We start from the raw sequence: 20,845 nt of genomic DNA, 5'->3' as shown, positions 1-20,845 counted from the left end.
AGCAGTGGTTCTCAATCAAACTTGGTAATGTGGTTCATACAGTATCTCCTCCTCCTGTGATGAATCACAAACCTGTCAGTTTCTTATAAGATTTAGCTCCTCCTTCACAGAGCAGGTAAAACAGAAAACACCATCATTCTGTTGTTTCATAAGACAAGGAATCCAGAGTGGAATCCAGAGCACACATGGTAAGTAAAACTGCACAGACTGAGAGACGAATGTTTGATTACATTAGGCAGGATAAATCATTTTGAGTTAAATTACTCTATTAGATAATTACTCTATTATAATTAAATTAAATTATTCAGTTAGACTCAAATACATTTGACACTGTCTAATCTGAAGCTTTTCAGTTATATTATTTGCAGAATGCATTAAGTTTAAGTGTTATAAACAGCACAAAATTAACACTATGCTTACACTACAACTTATATAATTTTATGATCAGTAAGTTATATAATGTACTTATATAATGTTTTTATGTTCAGTAAGACACTGTGAAACAGTCAAAGCCATACACAACCTGAAAGTATGTGAACTATTAACTAAACCAGGAAATAACTAAAAAACCAGTAAAACCAGCTTGATTTATTTGTGTCCTTCATTGTTTTTCTTCCTCATTCCTAGTACTTTGATTTCATAAAGTGTTTGAGAGAGTAAAATATATATATTTTTTAATATATATATACTTTTTAATATTTATTTGATTGTGATGGACACACAATTCAGGATAAATCTGTTCAGCAGTTGGGAAAAAATAAACACCAAAATGAATGCTGAAGAAGACACTGATTATCACAACACTTGTGATGGAGAGAAAAGGTGAGAGAAATATTTTTTAATCAATCATATTCATATAGATATAAATCAAATATAAATTAATGTTTTAAAGAAGCATATTCTTTATGTATATGCTTAAGTGACAGATCAAAGCAAATTCACTTCAAACCAACAGTTTACAATTTGATATCAAATTATACTGCTTATAACTCTTGCTAATACAGCTAATTACATTTTTTTTCAGTTCTGAAGTTCTCAGTTCTCAGTTTAAACAAAGGTAAATCCAATTACATTTATTTTTGCATGTGCCTTCATAGTTGTGTTGCTTTTGATCCTGTAGCAATATGTAAATAATGTTTTCGTTGCAAATAACCTTTCATTAATAAAGATTAATGAAACCAACATTTTAATTTACTTGAACATTATATTCAACTTTAGAGAGATATAGATTAATGAAACCAAATATTTTGTTGACAAGAACATAAACTTTCCGGGGAAAAGGTTGTTGTTTTTCAGGTCTCTGGAGAGGTCAGATTTACCTGTGCCTAGTGTTTTGTCCATGAAAAGTGACAAATCAATGAAAATACCAATTCAGTTAAAAAATGGAGATTCTCAGTTTGATCAGAGGTGAATAACTATTTTTATGTGACGTAGTTTCAATGTTTTTGGCATCAAAATCATTCAATCAAAATGATTTTTGCTTTTAAATTATACAGCATTGTCCTGAACAAATCTTGATGACACTGAATTTTACTTGGGAAGCACATATTCATTGTTGTTTAATGGTGAGATGGATTATGTTGTCTTTTTCAGTTCTCAAGAAAGACCACATTCATCTGATCCCAGTGTTTGGTCCCTGAAAAGTGACAAATCAATGAAAATACCAATTCAGTTAAAAAATGGAGATTCTCAGTTTGATCAGAGGTGAATAACTATTTTTATATGATGTACAGTAGTTTTGATGGTTTTGACATCAAAATCATTCAATCAAAATGATTTTTGCTTTTAAATGATAGAGTATTGTCCTGAACAAATCTTGATGACACTGAATTTTACTTGGAAGCACAAATTCATTGGTGTTTAATGGTGAGATGGATTATGTTGTCTTTTTCAGTTCTCAAGAAAGACCGCATTCATCTGATCCCAGCGTTTGGTCCCTGAAAAGTGACAAATCAATGAAAATACCAATTCAATTAAAGAATGGATATTCTCAGTTTGACCGAAGGTATATTTATCTTTTATGTGCACATGCTATTGTCGTGATAATTGTAGCCTTCCAGCTATAAATAAAAACTTTATTGTGAATGTTTAAAAGGTTTTTTCCACAATCCCTTACACACTAAACATATTCTATTATTCTCAAACCATTACTTTATTTCAGAAATCAAAGATGCATTTCTCAAATCTATAAATATTCTTCACCATTTTTTCACCATATTTTCCCATATTCCAAATTCCTGAATGTTCCACAGTGGTCTACACAGAACTGTCTTTATTGAGCACAGGTTTAACCTCAGTCTCATTCAGGAGGAAAGAGTAATGGATTGAGATATAATAAACCAAACTCAAACAACACACATTCTTCACTAGCTAAGTAACTGGTCACTGGTTGATTTTTGTGAATCTGAGGCCAAAGTTTTGGTAGAACAGAGAGTATTTATAATAAAGTTTTTTATTTACATTTTTTTGAGAATGTTTATAGATGACCAATTTTTTTTTCTTTTTTTTTAAAGAAATGCATCTAAGCAATAGAGAGAAAACTCAAATTGATTTGAATTTAATTTCTATGAATAATGTATTTTTCAGATATCTAGAGATATCTAATTCACCTGATCCCAGTGCAATACAAATAAAAGATGAATCAAATATACCACACCAGAGGTATTGTATCATTCTGATCTCATTCACAATGTCAAACGCAGTGAATTAGGAGGAGTAGAGATGATTAGCCATTAACTCCCACCAGCTGCAGGGTTTCAGCAATGAACAGCAGAGCATCTCTGACTTCCTTGTTCAGTGACAAGTTGCCATCATGCAAATCTCTCACATGATCTAAGAAACTACACATAGTAAAACAATATTTAAGTCATCATTCAATTAATAATGGACCTTGCTTATTAGAATCATTACTCATATTTCTGGCAATTTGTTCAGTCACAGTCTTCATTCATAGAAAAAAAAACTATCTAATTAAATTAGCCACAAACATTATATTAAAAGAGATTACAAAAAAGGAAAATACATATGATATCATAGTGTTTAAGATATTTATGTTATAAATATATTGATGTTTGAATATAATGAAAAAAAAAGTTGTTAACACTTAATGGCCTACATAGGCTAAGGCTCTTTAGTTTTATTATTTGCGACTTAAAAGATTATATTTTTTACAGATATGATGCACAAACTCATGATCCAGAGATCCACGAAAGATTAAAATCTTGCATGAAAAAGAAGCATCTCTACATTTTTGAAGGACTTGCAAAGCAGGGAAACCCAACACTCCTGAATGAGATCTACACAGAGCTTTACATCACAGAGAGTGGAAATGGACAGGTCAGTAATGAACATGAAATTAAAAGGATAGAAAAATCACTGAAGGCTGCAGAAGGAGCAACAATACCGATCAAATGCAATGACATCTTTAGACGTTTACCTAGACAAGACAAACCCATCAGAACTGTGCTGACAAAGGGAGTCGCTGGCATTGGAAAAACAGTCTCTGTGCAGAAGTTCATCCTGGACTGGGCTGAAGAGAAAGAGAATCAGGACGTCCAGCTCATATTTCCACTTCCTTTCAGAGAGATCAATCTGATGAAAGACAAAACACTCAGTCTTTCAGATCTTCTTCATGTCTTTTTTCCTGAAACAAAAGAAATGGAAATATCCTTTGACAAATGTAAAGTGTTGTTCATCTTTGATGGTCTGGACGAGTGTCGCCTGTCTCTGGATTTTCAGAGTGATATGAGGTTGTGTGATGTAAGTGAATCAGCCTCAGTGGACGTGCTGCTGACGAACCTCATTGTGGGGAATCTGCTTCCCTCTGCTCTCATCTGGATCACCTCCAGACCAGCAGCAGCCGATCTCGTCCCCTCTGAGTGTGTCCATCGAGTGACAGAGGTACGAGGCTTCAATGATCCACAGAAGGAGGAATACTTCAGGAAGAGAATCAGTGATCAGAGTCTGGCCAATACAATCATCACACACCTGAAGTCATCAAGGAGCCTCTACATCATGTGCCACATCCCAGTGTTCTGCTGGATCTCAGCCACTGTTCTGGAGAAGATGTTGAGCGAAGCAGAGAGTGGAGAGATTCCCAAGACTCTCACTCAAATGTACACACACTTCCTGATGGCACAGATTAGCATCAAAGACACAAAGTACAATGATAAAGAGGACAAAGATAAAGAGATGATCTTCAAACTAGGGAAACTGGCATACGAGCAACTGGAAAGAGGCAATGTGATCTTCTATGAGGAAGACCTGAGAGAGTGTGGCATTGATGTGATGGAAGCATCAGTGTACTCAGGATTGTGCACTCAGATCTTCAGAGAGGAGTTTGGCTGGTATCAGGGGAAAGTCTTCTGCTTTGTTCATCTGAGTGTTCAGGAACATCTAGCGGCTCTATATGTGCACCTCTCCTTCCACAACAGCAGCAAAAATGAGCTTGAAGCCCATGAATCTGGAACCCCTGTGACAATGTTCAGCTTACACAAGAGTGCAGTTGATAAAACTGTTGCATACATGAATGGACATTTCGATCTTTTTCTTCGCTTCCTCATGGGACATTCAATGAACGAGAACCTCCTAAAAGGTCTTTTGGTGAAGAAGACCGGAAGCTCCCTGGAAAGAGAGAAAACTATTGAGTATCTCAAGCAAAAGTTAAAAACAATCCCTTGCTCAGAAATGACTCTTGTTTTGTTCCACTGTCTGAGTGAACTGAATGATCATTCCCTTATTACTGAAATCCAAAGCTTCCTGACCTCCGGAAAAATAAACAGCGAAACTCTGTCCCCACATCTCTGGTTGGCTCTGGTGTACATCTTAATGACATCAAATGAGAAGTTCAATGAGTTTGAACTTTGTAAATATGGAAAATTGGAAGCAGCCTTGATCTGGCTGCTTCCAGTGATCAAGTTGTCGAAAAAGATCTTGTGAGAAAATTTAACTGCTTATATGATGTGTTCAATATTAATAATATATAAAAATAAATGGCCATGTCTATTTTCACTGAGTACGGCTAATCGACTATGTTAGCGAAGGCTATTTTCACTCTCATCTCGGCTCACCATTGTTCAGATATTTTACCTTTAGTACAATAGCAAATTACTTCTATTTACACTTTGCATGAGTAGCATTTATCAATATTTACACTTAGTCAAGCGATCACTAGTCACTGCCCTGTCCACTTTGGATCTGAGTGAGGCCCACCTTAGTAGTTGGTGCCCTATGCAGGCTCTGTATGCTGTGTATATGGAGTGGTGGTACTGTACTTAGTGTAAACTAATTGTTGCTATTTATACTAGGAGCAAACAGTATCTACCACAACTTAAACTCAGTGTAAATAGCATTGCATTTTTAGCCACTGCCAAAAAAGCAAAATAATATAGGCTACTTGTACTTTTTTCAGGTTGAATGAGTGTAATATCACATATAAAGGCTGTGCAATGCTGTCTATGGTTCTTTCATCACAATCCAATGTGAGAGAGATGGACTTGAGCCACAACAACCTGCAGGACTCAGGAGTAGAAATACTCTGTAATGGAATTAAGAGATCTCACAACATGGAATCACTGTATGTTTCTATGGGAAAAAAAACTAAATATCAGAACATTGTATTACAAATGACACTGTTCACATAAGAAGGCATTTGATGAATGTTTTAATCTCACTTCAGGGTGATGGAATGGTTAATCATTAAGAAGATCGATATACATTATCTACCTAAGGATAAAGACTGTAAAGAATACATATGTTTCAGTGCTGGACTACAGGACAAAGAGTGTAGACTGGAATCTTTGAAGTAGGTTCTATTAAATCTCTTAATAAAATACTTATTAATGAGTCCTTTTCAAACAAAATGCGCAACATGCATTTTTGCCATTAGATTGAAACTTCATACATATTTTCTCTTCTCTGTAGCCTGAAGAACTGTGGCATAACAGAAGCAGGCTGTGTTTTCCTGAGCTCAGCTCTGAGTTTAAATCCTACTCATCTGAAAGTGCTGGACCTGAGCTCGAATAACATAGGAGACTCAGGAGTGAAACATCTCTGTGCTGCTCTGGAGAAAGTTCAGTGTGCATTGGAAACACTAAAGTAAGTTTAACATAACATAACATAACATAACATAACATAACATAACAACATCAGCACATCTGAACTATTTGAATTTAATAATGATTAAAGAACCTTTAATTGCTTTAATAACAGGTTAAATAATTGTAATATAACACACAAAAGTTGTGCAAAATTGGCTTCAATAGTAGAAACAGATTCAAACCTGAAAGAACTCTCTCTAAGGAAGAATGAGTTTGAGGACTCTGGTGTGATGTTGATCTCTGTTCAACTCACTGTAAACTGGAGACCCTGAGACAAGATTCTTTGCTGATTCTTTAACTATTACTCTCAATCCTAAATTAATGTTTATATTTTAGCAGTTTCATGTAAAAAGGTTATATATTCCACCAATAACACTACAGAGACATGGCAAATATAACTACTATGTGAAAAATTAAATACTGATAAAGACTGTGAGAGAAACTTACCTCTGTTTGAACCATGAATTTCATGAAGTCTGAAAGATTAAACCGTTATTTTTAAAAGGCACCATTTTTAGAGAATGATCCCCATGAAAAAAACCAAACACAAACAGTGCAATCTCAGATCCAAAGCCATTCAAAACAGATTAAGCAACTGTTAAACTAAGAAGTAATATCTGTGCTTACAACTCCACTCTGCTCTCTTCAGGTTGTCCAACTGTAATGTTACATATGAAGGTGTGATGGCACTGACCGAAGCTCTGAAATCAAATCATTCCCACCTGAAAGAGATCGATCTGCTTGAGAATGATCTGGAAGAGTCAGACTTGAATGTGATCTCCATGATCCTGGAAAAGTCATCAAAAAGCATCAATCCTTAAGATAACTCTAGAAATAAACACTTAAGCTTTGAACAATGAGTAGAAATTACACAATTGTAAAAATGTATTAAATGTTTTATATATTGAACAACTATATTAAGAAGTTTTTGCAAATCAAATCATGATATTATAATCTTACTTTAGGCAAAGGTAAATCACATTTTGTATGGACTGAAAGTTAGGATAGTGTAATGTATAAGCATTTCAGTTATTCTGTGTATACGTAAGAAGGAAATGTCCACCCACACAGTGTACGAGTCTGAGTCACCTGTAAGCGACCAGGGAGAATGAGGCCTAAATAATGTTGTAAAAGTGTTTTTATATCCACATCTACTGGCATCCTTATAGACGCCTCTTCAAACATGCATGTCAGAGCGATTACAACAGGGAGCAAAATTACACATAATATGGTTTTATATACTGTATTCAAAGTACATTATATATACATTTCCGTTAACAATTTACAATAAGGTTCCAGTTGTTAACCTTAGTTAAATACATTAGTTAACATGAATTAACAATGAAAACTCTACAACAGGCTTGTACTAATTGTGGATAAAAGCAAGATGACAACAACATAAGTTATACCGTAATTAAACTAAACTATACCTGCTGTCACGATTTCAGCCTGTGTTCATGTCTTGTGTGAGGACTTTTGTGTTATTTCCTGTCTTGTGGTTTTTCATGTTGATTAGTCTCTCCAGGTGTGGCTTGTTAGTTCCCTTGGCTACCCTTATGTGTTCCCATGACAATCAACCATACCCCCCTTGTTACCTTGTGTAACGACTGAGACAAATCAGACACAAGTATTTGTTATAGTTTAACAAATAATATTTTAAACTCACTCTGGGATCTGTGGTCCCATTCCCCCAACAAGGGCAAAAAGGTCTTAGTTACCATGACCATGATTAGATAAGTTGGTTTTATTGCTGTTAAAAATGTGGTCAAGACAAAGACAATGGGGAAGACAGAAACAGCCTTTAATACAGACTTTGCTGCATTAATCATAGACGAACTGATCTATGAATGATCATGCATCCCAGAAACTGTGTGAATGATTTACTATCTTGTATTTTATGTATATTAAGTATTTGATACTGTGACCACCGCCTGCTATGCTTTCACTCTCCCAAAAGAGTCAGACTGTATTTTCTTCAATCCAACTCAGAAGAAAACTGCAACCTTACCATCACTGAATGGGCAATGATCAACTCTTGGCTTTATAACCCTAACGATTGCAACTCCAACATTTGACACTCACGGAACCATCAACTTCAATGTTCAACCACATCAAGAATTGTGTCCACTGCACAGACCATGAAAGTATCAATTTAATGAGGTGCTCTGAAAATGATAAGCTGGTGGTTCTTTTCATAGTTAAATGGATATTTTCCATAGTTCTATTTCCTGCTTCTGGTTCCATATCACTCACCATTTTACCTATGCATGTAGTTTAGTTTAGTTATGTTTGTGATTTAGTTAATTGTGATGAGGCGTGATAGAAAAATGGTCCCCCACAAGAAAATAATGGCAAGGCCGCAATAGCACTTCTTGTGCAAGTTGTTTTATTGAAGAAAAAAAAAATATATATATATATATATACAAAATAATAATAATAAACAAAATAGGCGAGATGGGGAAACTGGAGTAAAAATATCCAGACAGCCCTTGGCTGTTACATCCTTCTACAGAAAGGTAAGTACACACAACTACCATCCCCAGAACAGTCAAACAAGGCTGGCTTTTAAAGCAGAAGCTCCACCCACATGGACTCATCCACATTCTTACAGAGGTAAGTATTATAGCTTTACATACATTTTTATATGCATAACATAAGTGTCAGAACATCAATATACACATTCACATTGTATAACATTCATCACCTAAATATATATATATATATATATATATATATAATACTATATATATGCACATAAACATCATTCCTTATCATACATGAATTAACTCAACCCTAAACAAACAACATTTACGACAGTCCAGCATTTACGACAGTCCAGCAAGCGATCGCGCATGCGCAACATGGGAATTTACTGATATCTACCCTTCTGGATCGTCACCAGGGTTTGCTATTTGCTTCCGGTAACATGGACAAAGACGCAACACAAACAAACAACTAATGACGAGATAACGTGCAGATAAGTACAATAAATATGTATTGCTGAACTTTTCTGGTGTTTGTGTGTGTTTATTAAGGGATATAGGATAGGATGTAGTAATGGAGTGGTCATGAGTGCGTTATGTATGAAACTGGAACGTTAACCTGACCCTAGTGTGCACCCAAGGGTAGGATAAACATGCAAACGGTTGAACAGTGAATCATATGCATGTGTGCATACAGTGCTGTCGCGATCGTGACAGAGCCCTCTGTCACATTAATATAACTTGTGCACAATATGTATTTGGTTCTGATTCTTTGCTTGCGACAAAGTCTATTTTACGATCTTGATCTTGTTACAGGCTCTAAGCGCTGTACATGCTAAGAAATAATGATTTTTCGGTGGCCATGAAAGATATGCTTTTCTTAGAATAAATGAATACTCAAAAGAGTTTGTTGGACGAACTGATTAATTGATTATAATATTAATTTAGCTACATCAAGTTAATCCAATTAACTGACCCAAATATTAATAATTAATCATAACAAGTTATGAGTTATTATTAAAATTTCCCCTTTGATCTAATTCGTTACACCTTGTGTATAATTTGCCCTTGTGTTTCTCTTGTGGTTTGTCAGTCGTTGTTTGCTGTACCATGTTTCTGTCCTGAGTTTCTTTGTTTGCCCTGGATTACCTGTTTGTATTGTTATTAAAGTAGTGCTTGCATGTGGATTCTCTCTCCGCTTCGTCCCTGCCTCATTGTTACAGAATGACTGACCAACCATGAATCCAGCAGCACAGATCATGCATCTCCGTCAGGGGAATCGGCCCATTGAGGACTACACTCACCTAAAGGATTATTAGGAACACCATACTAATACTGTGTTTGACCCCCTTTCGCCTTCAGAACTGCCTTAATTCTACATGGCATTGATTCAACAAGGTGCTGAAAGCATTCTTTAGAAATGTTGGCCCATATTGATAGGATAGCATTTTGCAGTTGATGGAGATTTGTGGGATGCACATCCAGAGCACGAAGCTCCCGTTCCACCACATCCCAAAGATGCTCTATTGGGTTGAGATCTGGTGACTGTGGGGGCCATTTTAGTACAGTGAACTCATTGTCATGTTCAAGAAACCAATTTGAAATGATTCGAGCTTTGTGACATGGTGCATTATCCTGCTGGAAGTAGCCATCAGAGGATGGGTACATGGTGGTCATAAAGGGATGGACATGGTCAGAAACAATGCTCAGGTAGGCTGTGGCATTTAAACGATGCCCAGTTGGCACTAAGGGGCCTAAAGTGTGCCAAGAAAACATCCCCCACACCATTACACCACCACCACCAGCCTGCACAGTGGTAACAAGGCATGATGGATCCATGTTCTCATTCTGTTTACGCCTAATTCTGACTCTACCATCTGAATGTCTCAACAGAAATCGAGACTCATCAGACCAGGCAACATTTTTCCAGTCTTCAACTGTCCAATTTTGGTGAGCTCGTGCAAATTCAGGAGAGTTCAGGAGATTGTCTTGACCAGGACCACACCCCTAAATGCATTGAAGCAACTGCCATATGATTGGTTGATTAGATAATTGCATTAATGAGAAATTTAACAGGTGTTCCTAATAATCCTTTAGGTGAGTGTATGTATATGACTTTATTGAACTATTGGCATATTTAACATCTATGGACAAGGTATGCGTTATGATTTTTTTTTTGTGGGGGGCTATCTGAGCCTCTTAGCTCACTCATGCCTTTGCATGATCCTCACTGGACTCTGGAGTTTTACATCGATCGTGCATTGCAACTGAGTGGCTCTGCATTAACTGTGGGGGTCGCAGGGGAGGAACGCGGCACTCCCACAGTAGCCCTTGCTCCAGATCTTTGTCCCGTTATGGCCGACCTTTCAGAGTCTCACCCCGTCATGGCCAAGCCTGAGCTTCTTCGTCTCACGTCTGCCGAGCCTGAGCTTCTTCATTTCATGCCTGCCGAGCCTGAGCTTCTTCATGTCATGCCTGAGCTTTTTCCGGTTAAGGTCGCCCTTCCAGAGTCCCCGAACAAGATGGCCGCCGTGCCTGAGTCCGCTCCGGATGATACAGCGCTGATCATCATGGCCACGGCTATTTTGTGTGTGTGTGGCCAGCACACACATCAACTCCATCTCATGACCCCTCAGCCAAGATGGCCACCGCTGTTCCAGAGCCCTCGGACAAGATGGCCGGCTTTGAGCCTGTGTCTTTGGACAAGATGGCCACCACTGCGCCTGACCAGCCGGTGCCTCCCTGGCCCCCTGAACTGTTGGGTCCGCCCTGGCCACCTGCTCAACCTCTTTCTCCAGGCTCTTTTCTGTTCCACGGGCCTGGCCCTCCATCCAGCCACCCTGTTCCGCCTCCACTCAAATCCCTCCTCGACTTGTCTATTTTTATGGAGTGTCTGGAATCCGCTCTTTAGGGAGGGGGCTCTGTCACGATCTCAGCCTGTGTTCATGTCTTGTGTGAGGACTTTTGTGTTATTTCCTGTCTTGTGCCATGTTTTGTAGTTTTTCATGTTGATTAGTCTCTCCAGGTATGTCCTGTTAGTTCCCTTGGTTACCCTTGTGTGTTCCCATGACAATCAACCACACCGCCTTGTTACCTTGTTAGCTTATGTATAAATTGCCCTTGTGTTTCTCTTTGTAGTTCCTGTCCTGAGTTTCTTTGTTTGCCCTAGATTACCTGCTCGTATTGTTATTAAAGTAGTGCTTGCATGTGGATTCTCTCTCCACTTCGTCCCTGCCTCATTGTTACACCTACTCTATCTCCATGCAGCATATATTCTCTGGATTCAGGTCGAACATATAAGGCTGAGCACCGTTACTGGCATTTTCTGACATTTTCAGTGTGTGAGATTGTCCTGTTTTGTTGTTGCATGAGCTCTTGAAGCTCAGCCCTCTTCTCAAAAAGGGGCTGGGAGCACCAGCTCATTTGCATTTAAAGGGACACACACACAAACGGCATGTTTTTGTTCACCCCTAAAAAAAGTGTGATTTAACATGCTATAAAAAATATCTGTGGGGTATTGTAAGCTAAAACTTCACACACACTCTCTGGCGACATCAGAGACTTATTTTACATCTTGTAAAAAGGGGCAAAATAGGTCTCCTTTAAACTATCCTTTTAAGTATTGAGGTATGTGTAAACTAAATAAGAAAGAAAAAGGCAAAAGATAAAAGGGGGTAAAAATCTAATAATGGTGGTTCTATTTGTGACATGTTTCTGTGTTCACTTCCTGTGTTTAGGTCATGTTTTCTTAGTTGTTTGTTTACATAGTTACCCTAATTTGTTTCCATGACTATTAATCACCTACACCTGTCCCTTCTCAGCCCCTTGTTAGCCGGCTGCGTTTTTATATTGGTTTCTTGTGTTCCTTGTCAAGTCTTGTTCCTATATGGATGTTATGTTTAGTGCACTCATTCTGTTCCTGTTTCTCTGGTCTTCGTGTTTGTCATTGGAACTCACTACATTTGGATCCAGCTCTCCTTTGATTCTGAGTTCCCCCTTCGTCACAGGTACCCTGTAAACATGACTTTGTTTCCAGGCAGACTGGTGTGCCCTTATTCGCGCTACCAAAAACCAGCCAATTAGATTAGATTTTATTACATTGAGAAGCTGCTAGTGCTTTCCATTTTTAATTGCAAATAGTATCAGGCAGTTAGTGGGAGTGACACCGAGGCTGAGACTATGGGCCATTGCCAACTTCCTTGTTGCCACAACATCATCACATGTGGAGGAGCAGGTTAGTCATGATAAAGCAAAAAACATTGTTCAGTTCGACTGATTCCAGAGGACCGTCAAGTTGAATTTAGAAGACACATGGTAAGTACCACTGCAGCGTTTGATAAATAACAGGCAAAATGGATCCTCTTGAGATAAAAGCTAAAAAACACCTGACACTGTGATTTAAAGAATGATAATGTTTTCAATAATCTTATTTGGAAAATCTCACAAAACATTGAATTAAATGTTAATTAAATGTTCAAAAACATGAATAATCTTTATGCTTTCTCTGGGAAGTTAAACAAATCATCTTGAATGATCACAAACTATATTTGTATTCTTATGTTTAGTCAAATATTGTCTGGTAACTAACCTGTTATACTTCAGACTCAACTGCATGAAAAACAATCTAGTAAAACCAGTTCTTAAAAGAACGCTTGCGTTCATAACCAAATGTTTCTTTCACTTTTCCAGCATATTTGCAAAAACTTTAAGCATAAAAAGCCTTCTATTTTCCAGGTTATCTTCTAAAAAACAAAGGTGAGACATATGGACAAACAGCATGTCTCTAATAAATACTAAAGGTGACAATGATTCCGGCACCTCTGTCAGTGGGTTGAATGGGTGAGAAAAACACATTTATTTTGTACATGTATGAATTTGTATGTTTACAGACTTAGGATAGAACTAGATTGTTGGCTGATTTATGGATCAATGTCAGCATCAGTTTGTTTAAAAGAAGATATGATTATTTTGAGGAGAAATTGTACTGCTATCATATGTCTAGATAATAGCTGTGATTAAATTCTAAATTATTTAACAATTTAATTTAATTTCTAATTCCATTAATCGTGATGTAATGTTGAATGTCGCATCTGACAGTTTTGATCAGGAGAAATCAGATTCACCTGCACCCAGAGTTCTGTCTATGAGGAGTGACAGATCAATGCAAATGCCAATTCACTGAAGTAATAAAACATATCTTCAAAAACTACATCATTTCAAGTTTTCTAATCACCCTTACAGGGAACATTTGAACCAAATGAAGAAACACGCAGACACTTTCTGTGTATTATAATAATCTGCTATTTTGCTGAAATGCAAGAAATGTTAAGGGTTATTGACCCTAATTAATTTAATATCAATGAAGACAGCATATGTGGCATGTAAAAAGGCAAGCGGGATGGATGATTAAAAGCAGAAAAGTGAAGTTTTCTTCAGTAAAATGTGCTTGCTATTTGAGCTGTAATGTCACATGGAGCGTGATAACATTAACCTTAATTTACATAATATAACATGACATAATCTTGTATTTCCTGTTGCAGTTTGATGGAGAGATCAGACTCTTCTGGCCTTAGTGTTTTGTCCATGAAGAGTGACCGATCAATGAAAATACCAATTCAACTGAAAAATGGATCAGCTCCCATTGGAAAAAGGTAATGACAATTTATGCTAAAGGTAGTCAGAACTTCAGAACTGCACATTCATATAAAGGAGGAAGGAGTTTCCAATCATTTTCTGTTCACCTCTTCTCCTCAATGGTTTGTTGTTAAACTTCTCTAAACACTACAATAACACTTCGCTTAAATGTTTTTGTTTTTTTTGTTTCTCTGTCAGTCTTCAGCAGGAGAAACCGGATTCGCCTGCCCCAAGCATTTTGTCCATGAAGAGCGATCGATCAATGCAAATACCAATTCAACTGAAAAATGGATTAGCTCCCATTGGAAAAAAGTAATGGCGATTTATGCTACAGGTAGTCAGAACTGCAGTGCTGTGGTAGGAAGACAGATGTACACAAAGTCTCTATAGTTCTCAGACAAACAAATACTTTATGCATTTTAAGAATAAGAAAGCATCAGAGTACTTTACACTGACTTGACAGACGAGAAGATGACAGTCATTGTGGCGTGGCTGGATTATTTTAGTTTCTCTTTGTGACTTGTTGTTAGTTTATGTAAGAGAAAAGATTCAAATAAGATTATCAAAGATCAAGGGCAGAAAACAAGAGAATGATTAGGACAAGATAAGATGGTCTCCTCTGAATGCTGGTCATGTTTTAAACGTGTTAACCATTTCTAGTAAATTCAGTGAAGATAAAAAGTGAAGTTAAGTGACCGATATCAAACTTTTTTTGTGTGCGTCTATAAGGGATTTACACAGAAAATCAGATCAAGATGCTGAGAAGAATGGCAGCTTTCCTGGTAGATGCACTGGATATCAGTAGGTTAAATGTATCAAGACTCATTTATAGTGTCTGAATTTGTGCGTAGTTGTTGCTACTAACAAACATGTATTCAACAGACATGATTCAGAAACACATGAAGTCAAGATTCAAAGGTTGAAATCACACATAAAAAAGAAGCATATCTACATTTCTGAAGGATTTGCAAACCAGGGAAACCCAACACTCCTGAATGAGATCTACACAGAGCTTTACATCACAGAGGGTGGAAATGGAGAGATCAGTAATGAACATGAAATTAAAAGGATAGAAAAATCACTGAAGGCTGCAGAAGGAGTGACAATACCGATCAAATGCAATGACATCTTTAGACCTTTACCTGGACAAGACAAACCCATCAGAACTGTGCTGACAAAGGGAGTCGCTGGCATTGGAAAAACAGTCTCTGTGCAGAAGTTCATCCTGGACTGGGCTGAAGAGAAAGAGAATCAGGACGTCCAGCTCATATTTCCACTTCCTTTCAGAGAGATCAAGTTAATGAAGGACAAAACACTCAGTCTTTCAGATCTTCTTCATGTCTTTTTCCCTGAAACAAAAGAAATGGAAATATCCTTTGACAAATATAAAGTATTGTTCATCTTTGATGGTCTGGACGAGTGTCGTCTGTCTCTGGATTTTCAGAGCGATGTGAGGTTGTGTGATGTAAGTGAATCAGCCTCAGTGGACGCGCTGCTGACGAACCTCATTGTGGGGAATCTGCTTCCCTCTGCTCTCATCTGGATCACCTCCAGACCAGCAGCAGCCGATCTCGTCCCCTCTGAGTGTGTCCATCGAGTGACAGAGGTACGAGGCTTCAATGAGCCACAGAAGGAGGAATACTTCAGGAAGAGAATCAGTGATCAGAGTCTGGCCAATACAATCTTCACACACCTGAAGTCATCAAGGAGCCTCTACATCATGTGCCACATCCCAGTGTTCTGCTGGATCTCAGCCACTGTTCTGGAGAAGATGTTGAGCGAAGCAGAGAGTGGAGAGATTCCCAAGACTCTCACTCAGATGTACACACACTTCCTCATAGCACAGATTAGCATCAAAAACACAAAGTACAATGAGAATGAGGACAAAGATAAAGAGATGATCTTCAAACTGGGGAAACTGGCATATGAGCAACTGGAAAGAGGCAATGTGATCTTCTATGAGGAAGACCTGAGAGAGTGTGGCATTGATGAGACAGAAGCATCAGTGTACTCAGGATTGTGCACTCAGATCTTCAGAGAGGAGTTTGGCTGGTATCAGGGGAAAGTCTTCTGCTTTGTTCATCTGAGTGTTCAGGAACATCTAGCGGCTCTATATGTGCACCTCTCCTTCCACAACAGCGGCAAAAACGTGCTTGAAGCCCATGAATCTGGAACCCCTGTGACAATGTTCAGCTTACACAAGTATGCAGTCAAAAAATCTTTAGAAACTATTAATGGACATCTCGATCTTTTCCTTCGCTTCCTCATGGGACTTTCACTGGAGTCAAATCACAAGCTCCTAAAAGGGCTTTTGGTGAAGAAGACAGGAAGCTTTCTGGAAAGAGAAAAAACTGTTGAGTATCTCAAGCAAACGGTAAAAACAATCCCTTGCTCAGAAATGACTCTTGTTTTGTTCCACTGTCTGAATGAACTGAATGATCATTCCCTTATTACTGAAATCCAAAGCTACCTGACCTCCGGAAAAATAAACAGCGAAACTCTGTCCCCACATCTCTGGTCAGCTCTGGTGTACATCTTAATGACATCAAATGAGAAGTTCAATGAGTTTGAACTTCGTAAATATGGAAGATCGGACACAGCTGTGTTCTGGTTGCTTCCTGTGATCAAGTTGTCAAAAAAGATCTGGTGAGAACATGTAGTTGCTTGCTTACATAGAGTCAATATTTTACCTTGAGAACAAATAGCACATTACTTCTATTTACACTGTGTAAATCACTATTTTAAAGATGCTATTTTATGCAATTTATACTTGGTGCAACAGTATCTACCATTATATACACAATAAATAGCATCTACCTTAGTCTAAACAGCTGATGCTGATATTAATATATTTGTTCTGACAGGATGCATGACTGTAATATCACAGAAAAAGGCTGTGCGGTGCTTTCTGCTGTTCTTCCATCAATATCTAATCTCAGAGAGCTGGATTTGAGCCACAACAACCTGCAGGACTCTGGAGTGGAAATACTCTGTATTGGATTGAAAAGATCACACTACGACTTTAAAAAATTAGTGTATGAGTTTTCAGTGAACCAAAACACAAAAACAATATTTTTATACAAGCCCTGTTTACATTTAAAGGTTTTAATCAAAGATATGAATCCATTGTCAGGAGGAGTCTGGGTTCTGATGAGTGTGATCCCGATCTTGTCGTCCTTCCTACTGCTGGACTACAGGACACAAAGTGTAGGCTGGAATCACTCAAGTAGGTTTACTCTCTAAGCTCCAGATATTGTATATTCAGGTTTACAAATGCATAGTATCTGCATACTTTAAATGATAGCCTACCTTCTTAATAAGAATGATAATGAAGACTTTAATTATATTTTTTCCTCTTCTCTCTGTAGTCTGAAGAACTGTGGAGTAACAGAAGCAAGCTGTGTTTTCCTGAGCTCAGCTCTGAGTTTAAACCCTTCTCATCTGAAAGTGCTGGATCTGAGCTGGAATAACATAGGAGACTCAGGAGTGAAACATCTCTGTGCTGTTCTGGAGAAAGTTCAGTGTGGATTGGAAACACTGAAGTGAGTTAAAACAAACTAACCTTTATCTGAATCATTGATTATTTTAAAAAGTGTTATGCAGTATAAACAGTCAATGGAGAGAAGACCTGCCCTAAAGCTACTATTGCAACACTTCCATTTGTCCCAATGAAAATCGACATAAAATAATTTTCTACTGAATCAGGATATTCAGTGGGAAAAGTAATGTTGGACTTTATTTTATCCATCGGATATTCATTATAATGTGGTTGCGGTTTCTGAATGTTTTTAAAGAGCAACAGCAGACTCTCACTCTTAAACTACATTTCAGTTTATCAATGTGGTCTACTTACATGATACTACTGTTTTAATGTTGGCCTTTAAATTACCATCCACCACTTTGTATGGAGAAAAAAAAAAAGTTTAAATTAAAAGTTTGTATAAATGACAGAATTTTTTTTTTTTTTGAGTTGAATGAATCCTTTAAAGTAATATTGTGTACTATAAGCTGTATAATTAACAACTTTTTTTTTACTTTTTAGACTTTCAACTTGCAAAATCAGCGCAGAAGGCTTTGAATCTCTTTCTTCAACTCTAAAGTCAAACACTCAGCTGAGAGAGCTGGACCTGGGTAACAACAGACCTGGAGGTCAGGGAGTGGAGCTGCTGTCTGCTGTTCTCCATGACCCAAACTCTAGACTGAAAACACTGAGGTTCAGATATAGAAATCAGTGCATAGTTTTTGATAAAGTTGGAAAACCAAGCATATGTTATAATTCATTTCTTTCTCAGGTTGGACAAATGTGGAATCACAGAGAAAGGTTGCACTGCTCTGGCTTCAGCTCTCAACTCAAAGACCTCCAATCTGACAGATCTGGATCTGAGTATTAATGATCTACGAGATTCAGGTGTGAAGAAGCTCTGTGTCGGACTGGAGGATCCTCGCTGTACACTAGAGAAGCTGAGGTAAAATAAATTAAACCTATTCAGATTTCCACAAAAACTAAACCATTAATACCATTATTGGTTAACTTTTCCACTTTCTGAAAATCCACTCTGCTTTCTTCAGGTTGTCCAACTGTAATGTTACACATGAAGGTGTGACAGCCCTGACCGAAGCTCTGAAATCAAATCCATCCCACCTGAAAGAGATCGATCTGCTTCAGAATGATCTGGAAGAGTCAGACTTGAATGTGATCGCCATGATACTGGAAAAGTCATCATAAAAAACAGAAAAACACAAACACTACTGTTTAAGATAACCCTTAAAAAAAGAGTGGGATAACTCATAAAATACAGTAACCATCATCAACTCATGGAAAGGATGTCATACTTACTATATATGGATGTTGTACAATGGATATGCATTTCTTTTCTGGATACTTATAGAGTGTTAACTACAAACAATTTCTTTGAAATTTTATTTTAAGAACTAGATACAAAAAGATCATAAATAAAGCTCATAAGTTAGGTGCACCTAAAGGTGGAAATACAGAAACTGTGAAATTAAGATTCCTCAACCTGTTACCAAACCATTCTTAAATGTACTGCTGTTTTACAATGTTAAATTTACTGCAACATGACTATTATGCTCACTGTGAAAATTAAATACATTACGTTAACATCTTTTTGCACATGTAAAGGGGAAAAAAGGAAGAAAATGAGAGAACTTAGAAGCTGTACATGAAAACGACTGCTGGTATTATATACATCATGACGAAAACAATTAAAAACATGATATGTACAAACAAAATCCTAGATTATGTACAGTGAAAAAAGTTTTAAAAATAGATCTGTGACTATGAAATTCTTGCAATGATTAAATTCAGCAGTTTCGAACATTTTATCAAATTACATACACAGATTTAATTATTTGCGCATGACCTCTGGTTGTAGATTCAATGGTACTCAAAAGGTAGAGACATGGAAGTAAATTAAATGAAATTGAAAAGAGGGGAAAATAAAAAGACTGAAGGATTGACAAAAAGAAACCAGGAAGAACCGTCAGATTAAGTCATTTACTTTGCTACTTCAAAAATGCAAAGATTGAATACACAGAACATGAGTAACCCAAGACTAAATCTTATCTGGATCTATCTTCTCATTCCCTTTATTTATTTTTTTCAACAAATAAAGCAATATAATTTTCCATTCAGCAATGCCTCTAAAAGCTCCATCTGGCCTTCATAAAACAAACACACACTGTCCAAAAGGTCTGTTAGATTAGTTTACAATGGCTCAAAATCTCCCGAGGCAAAAGATCCGTTTGACTATAACGTTCAAATTTGATCCACAGGGAACAATTCCTTCCCGCTGATGATGACGATCGGCCATCCTGAAAAGATCCTGAGGAGAAAGGCGTCGTAGTCTGTTTGCACTTAGTTTAAATGTTTTTTTCCACTTACACAAGAACACTTCCCAAACTTTCTCCTGTCAAAAAATACTGCCTTGCTGCCTGGATCAAGAGGGTCAGAAACATCTCAGCCGGAGAGACGCATTAAGTCATTTTAATTGTCGGCAAAAGGCCAGTTTAAAAATCCTTAGACATCATGAAGACAATCAGGGAAGAAAATGAAAAAAAGCACAAAGCGGTCCAGAAAAGTGCAGTTTAGCTCATTCATTCTGATCTTCATACCATTCATATTCCATTAAAGTGCAAGAGTGATGTGAAATATTCCGTCTCTCTTGTATTTCATGCTAACCAACATGATGCATTGTTTTTTTCCCTTCGTCACAGATCAGACAGGAATCTTTGTGTCTTGTCTTCGATGCATTCCAGACAATAAATCCTGCACGCTGCTCAGGATCTTCCTCTGATGTGCACTGCATGAGATTCCCATTTTGGCCAGATCCCTGTAAAAGAGCAGCACAGGGGATATTTGTTAAGCTATAGTCATCTTCAAGCTCATCAGGATGTGTAATTAGGTGTGTAATGTGTTGTAATGCTCACTCATGACTCATGGGTATGACGCTCTCTAAGCTGCAGTATCCTGCTGTGTTGAAGTTTTCTCTGTATTGGTCAAGTCCAATGATTTTCAGCCATTCCTCTACAGAACCCAAAGAGGGGGCGGAGCCTTCAGAGGGGGCGTGGTGAAGCATGGATGGGTGGGGCCTGAGGGCAACAACATTA

General features: G+C 37.5%; 3 protein-coding genes across 3 annotated transcripts in view; 2 read left to right on the top strand and 1 right to left on the bottom strand.

Annotated features, from left to right (window-relative positions):
* Positions 1 to 119: 119 nt before the first annotated feature.
* On the top strand, positions 120 to 7,679 carry LOC307167553 (NLR family CARD domain-containing protein 3-like). The gene is made up of 12 exons (XM_079886743.1): positions 120 to 188; positions 748 to 822; positions 1,025 to 1,057; positions 1,282 to 1,407; positions 1,594 to 1,704; positions 1,895 to 2,005; positions 2,587 to 2,661; positions 3,174 to 4,934; positions 5,411 to 5,575; positions 5,678 to 5,803; positions 5,923 to 6,096; positions 6,748 to 7,679. Exons 2-12 carry the CDS (start codon positions 770 to 772, stop codon positions 6,917 to 6,919), a joined length of 2,907 nt encoding a protein of 968 aa, XP_079742869.1. The 5' UTR covers positions 120 to 188; positions 748 to 769; the 3' UTR covers positions 6,920 to 7,679.
* A 5,167-nt stretch (positions 7,680 to 12,846) lies between these two features.
* Positions 12,847 to 19,869, top strand: LOC307167541 (NACHT, LRR and PYD domains-containing protein 3-like). The gene is made up of 12 exons (XM_079886718.1): positions 12,847 to 12,895; positions 13,316 to 13,420; positions 14,122 to 14,232; positions 14,414 to 14,527; positions 14,945 to 15,016; positions 15,098 to 16,861; positions 17,080 to 17,250; positions 17,349 to 17,441; positions 17,584 to 17,757; positions 18,258 to 18,428; positions 18,508 to 18,681; positions 18,785 to 19,869. The coding sequence occupies exons 2-12, from the start codon at positions 13,359 to 13,361 to the stop codon at positions 18,939 to 18,941; spliced, it is 3,063 nt and encodes a 1,020-aa protein (XP_079742844.1). The 5' UTR covers positions 12,847 to 12,895; positions 13,316 to 13,358; the 3' UTR covers positions 18,942 to 19,869.
* The window catches only part of epha4l (eph receptor A4, like), a 42,690-nt gene continuing 40,964 nt past the window's right edge, over positions 19,120 to 20,845 (bottom strand). Inside the window, exons 16-17 of the mRNA XM_079886728.1 lie at positions 20,666 to 20,827; positions 19,120 to 20,568 (exon numbers count right to left, since the gene is read on the bottom strand). Of these exons, the coding sequence (XP_079742854.1) occupies positions 20,454 to 20,568; positions 20,666 to 20,827 (277 nt within the window). The 3' untranslated portion in view covers positions 19,120 to 20,453. The remainder of the gene's footprint in view (positions 20,569 to 20,665; positions 20,828 to 20,845) is intronic.

The sequence above is a fragment of the Squalius cephalus genome, assembly GCF_949319135.1.
Source record: "Squalius cephalus genome assembly, chromosome: 11".
Classification (NCBI taxonomy): domain Eukaryota; kingdom Metazoa; phylum Chordata; class Actinopteri; order Cypriniformes; family Leuciscidae; genus Squalius; species Squalius cephalus.
Note: the sequence above shows the minus strand (reverse complement) of the source record. Positions and strands in the feature narration are given on the sequence as shown.

Coding starts and splice junctions, on each gene's coding strand:
- LOC307167553 (XM_079886743.1), top strand. CDS start 770: ATGAATGCTGAAGAAGACACTGATTATCACAACACTTGTGATGGAGAG. Junction 1,408..1,593: donor GATTCTCAGTTTGATCAGAG/GTGAATAACTAT, acceptor TGTCTTTTTCAG/TTCTCAAGAAAGACCACATT. Junction 5,804..5,922: donor TGTAGACTGGAATCTTTGAA/GTAGGTTCTATT, acceptor TCTTCTCTGTAG/CCTGAAGAACTGTGGCATAA.
- LOC307167541 (XM_079886718.1), top strand. CDS start 13,359: ATGTCTCTAATAAATACTAAAGGTGACAATGATTCCGGCACCTCTGTC. Junction 16,862..17,079: donor AAGTTGTCAAAAAAGATCTG/GTGAGAACATGT, acceptor TTGTTCTGACAG/GATGCATGACTGTAATATCA. Junction 18,682..18,784: donor TGTACACTAGAGAAGCTGAG/GTAAAATAAATT, acceptor TGCTTTCTTCAG/GTTGTCCAACTGTAATGTTA.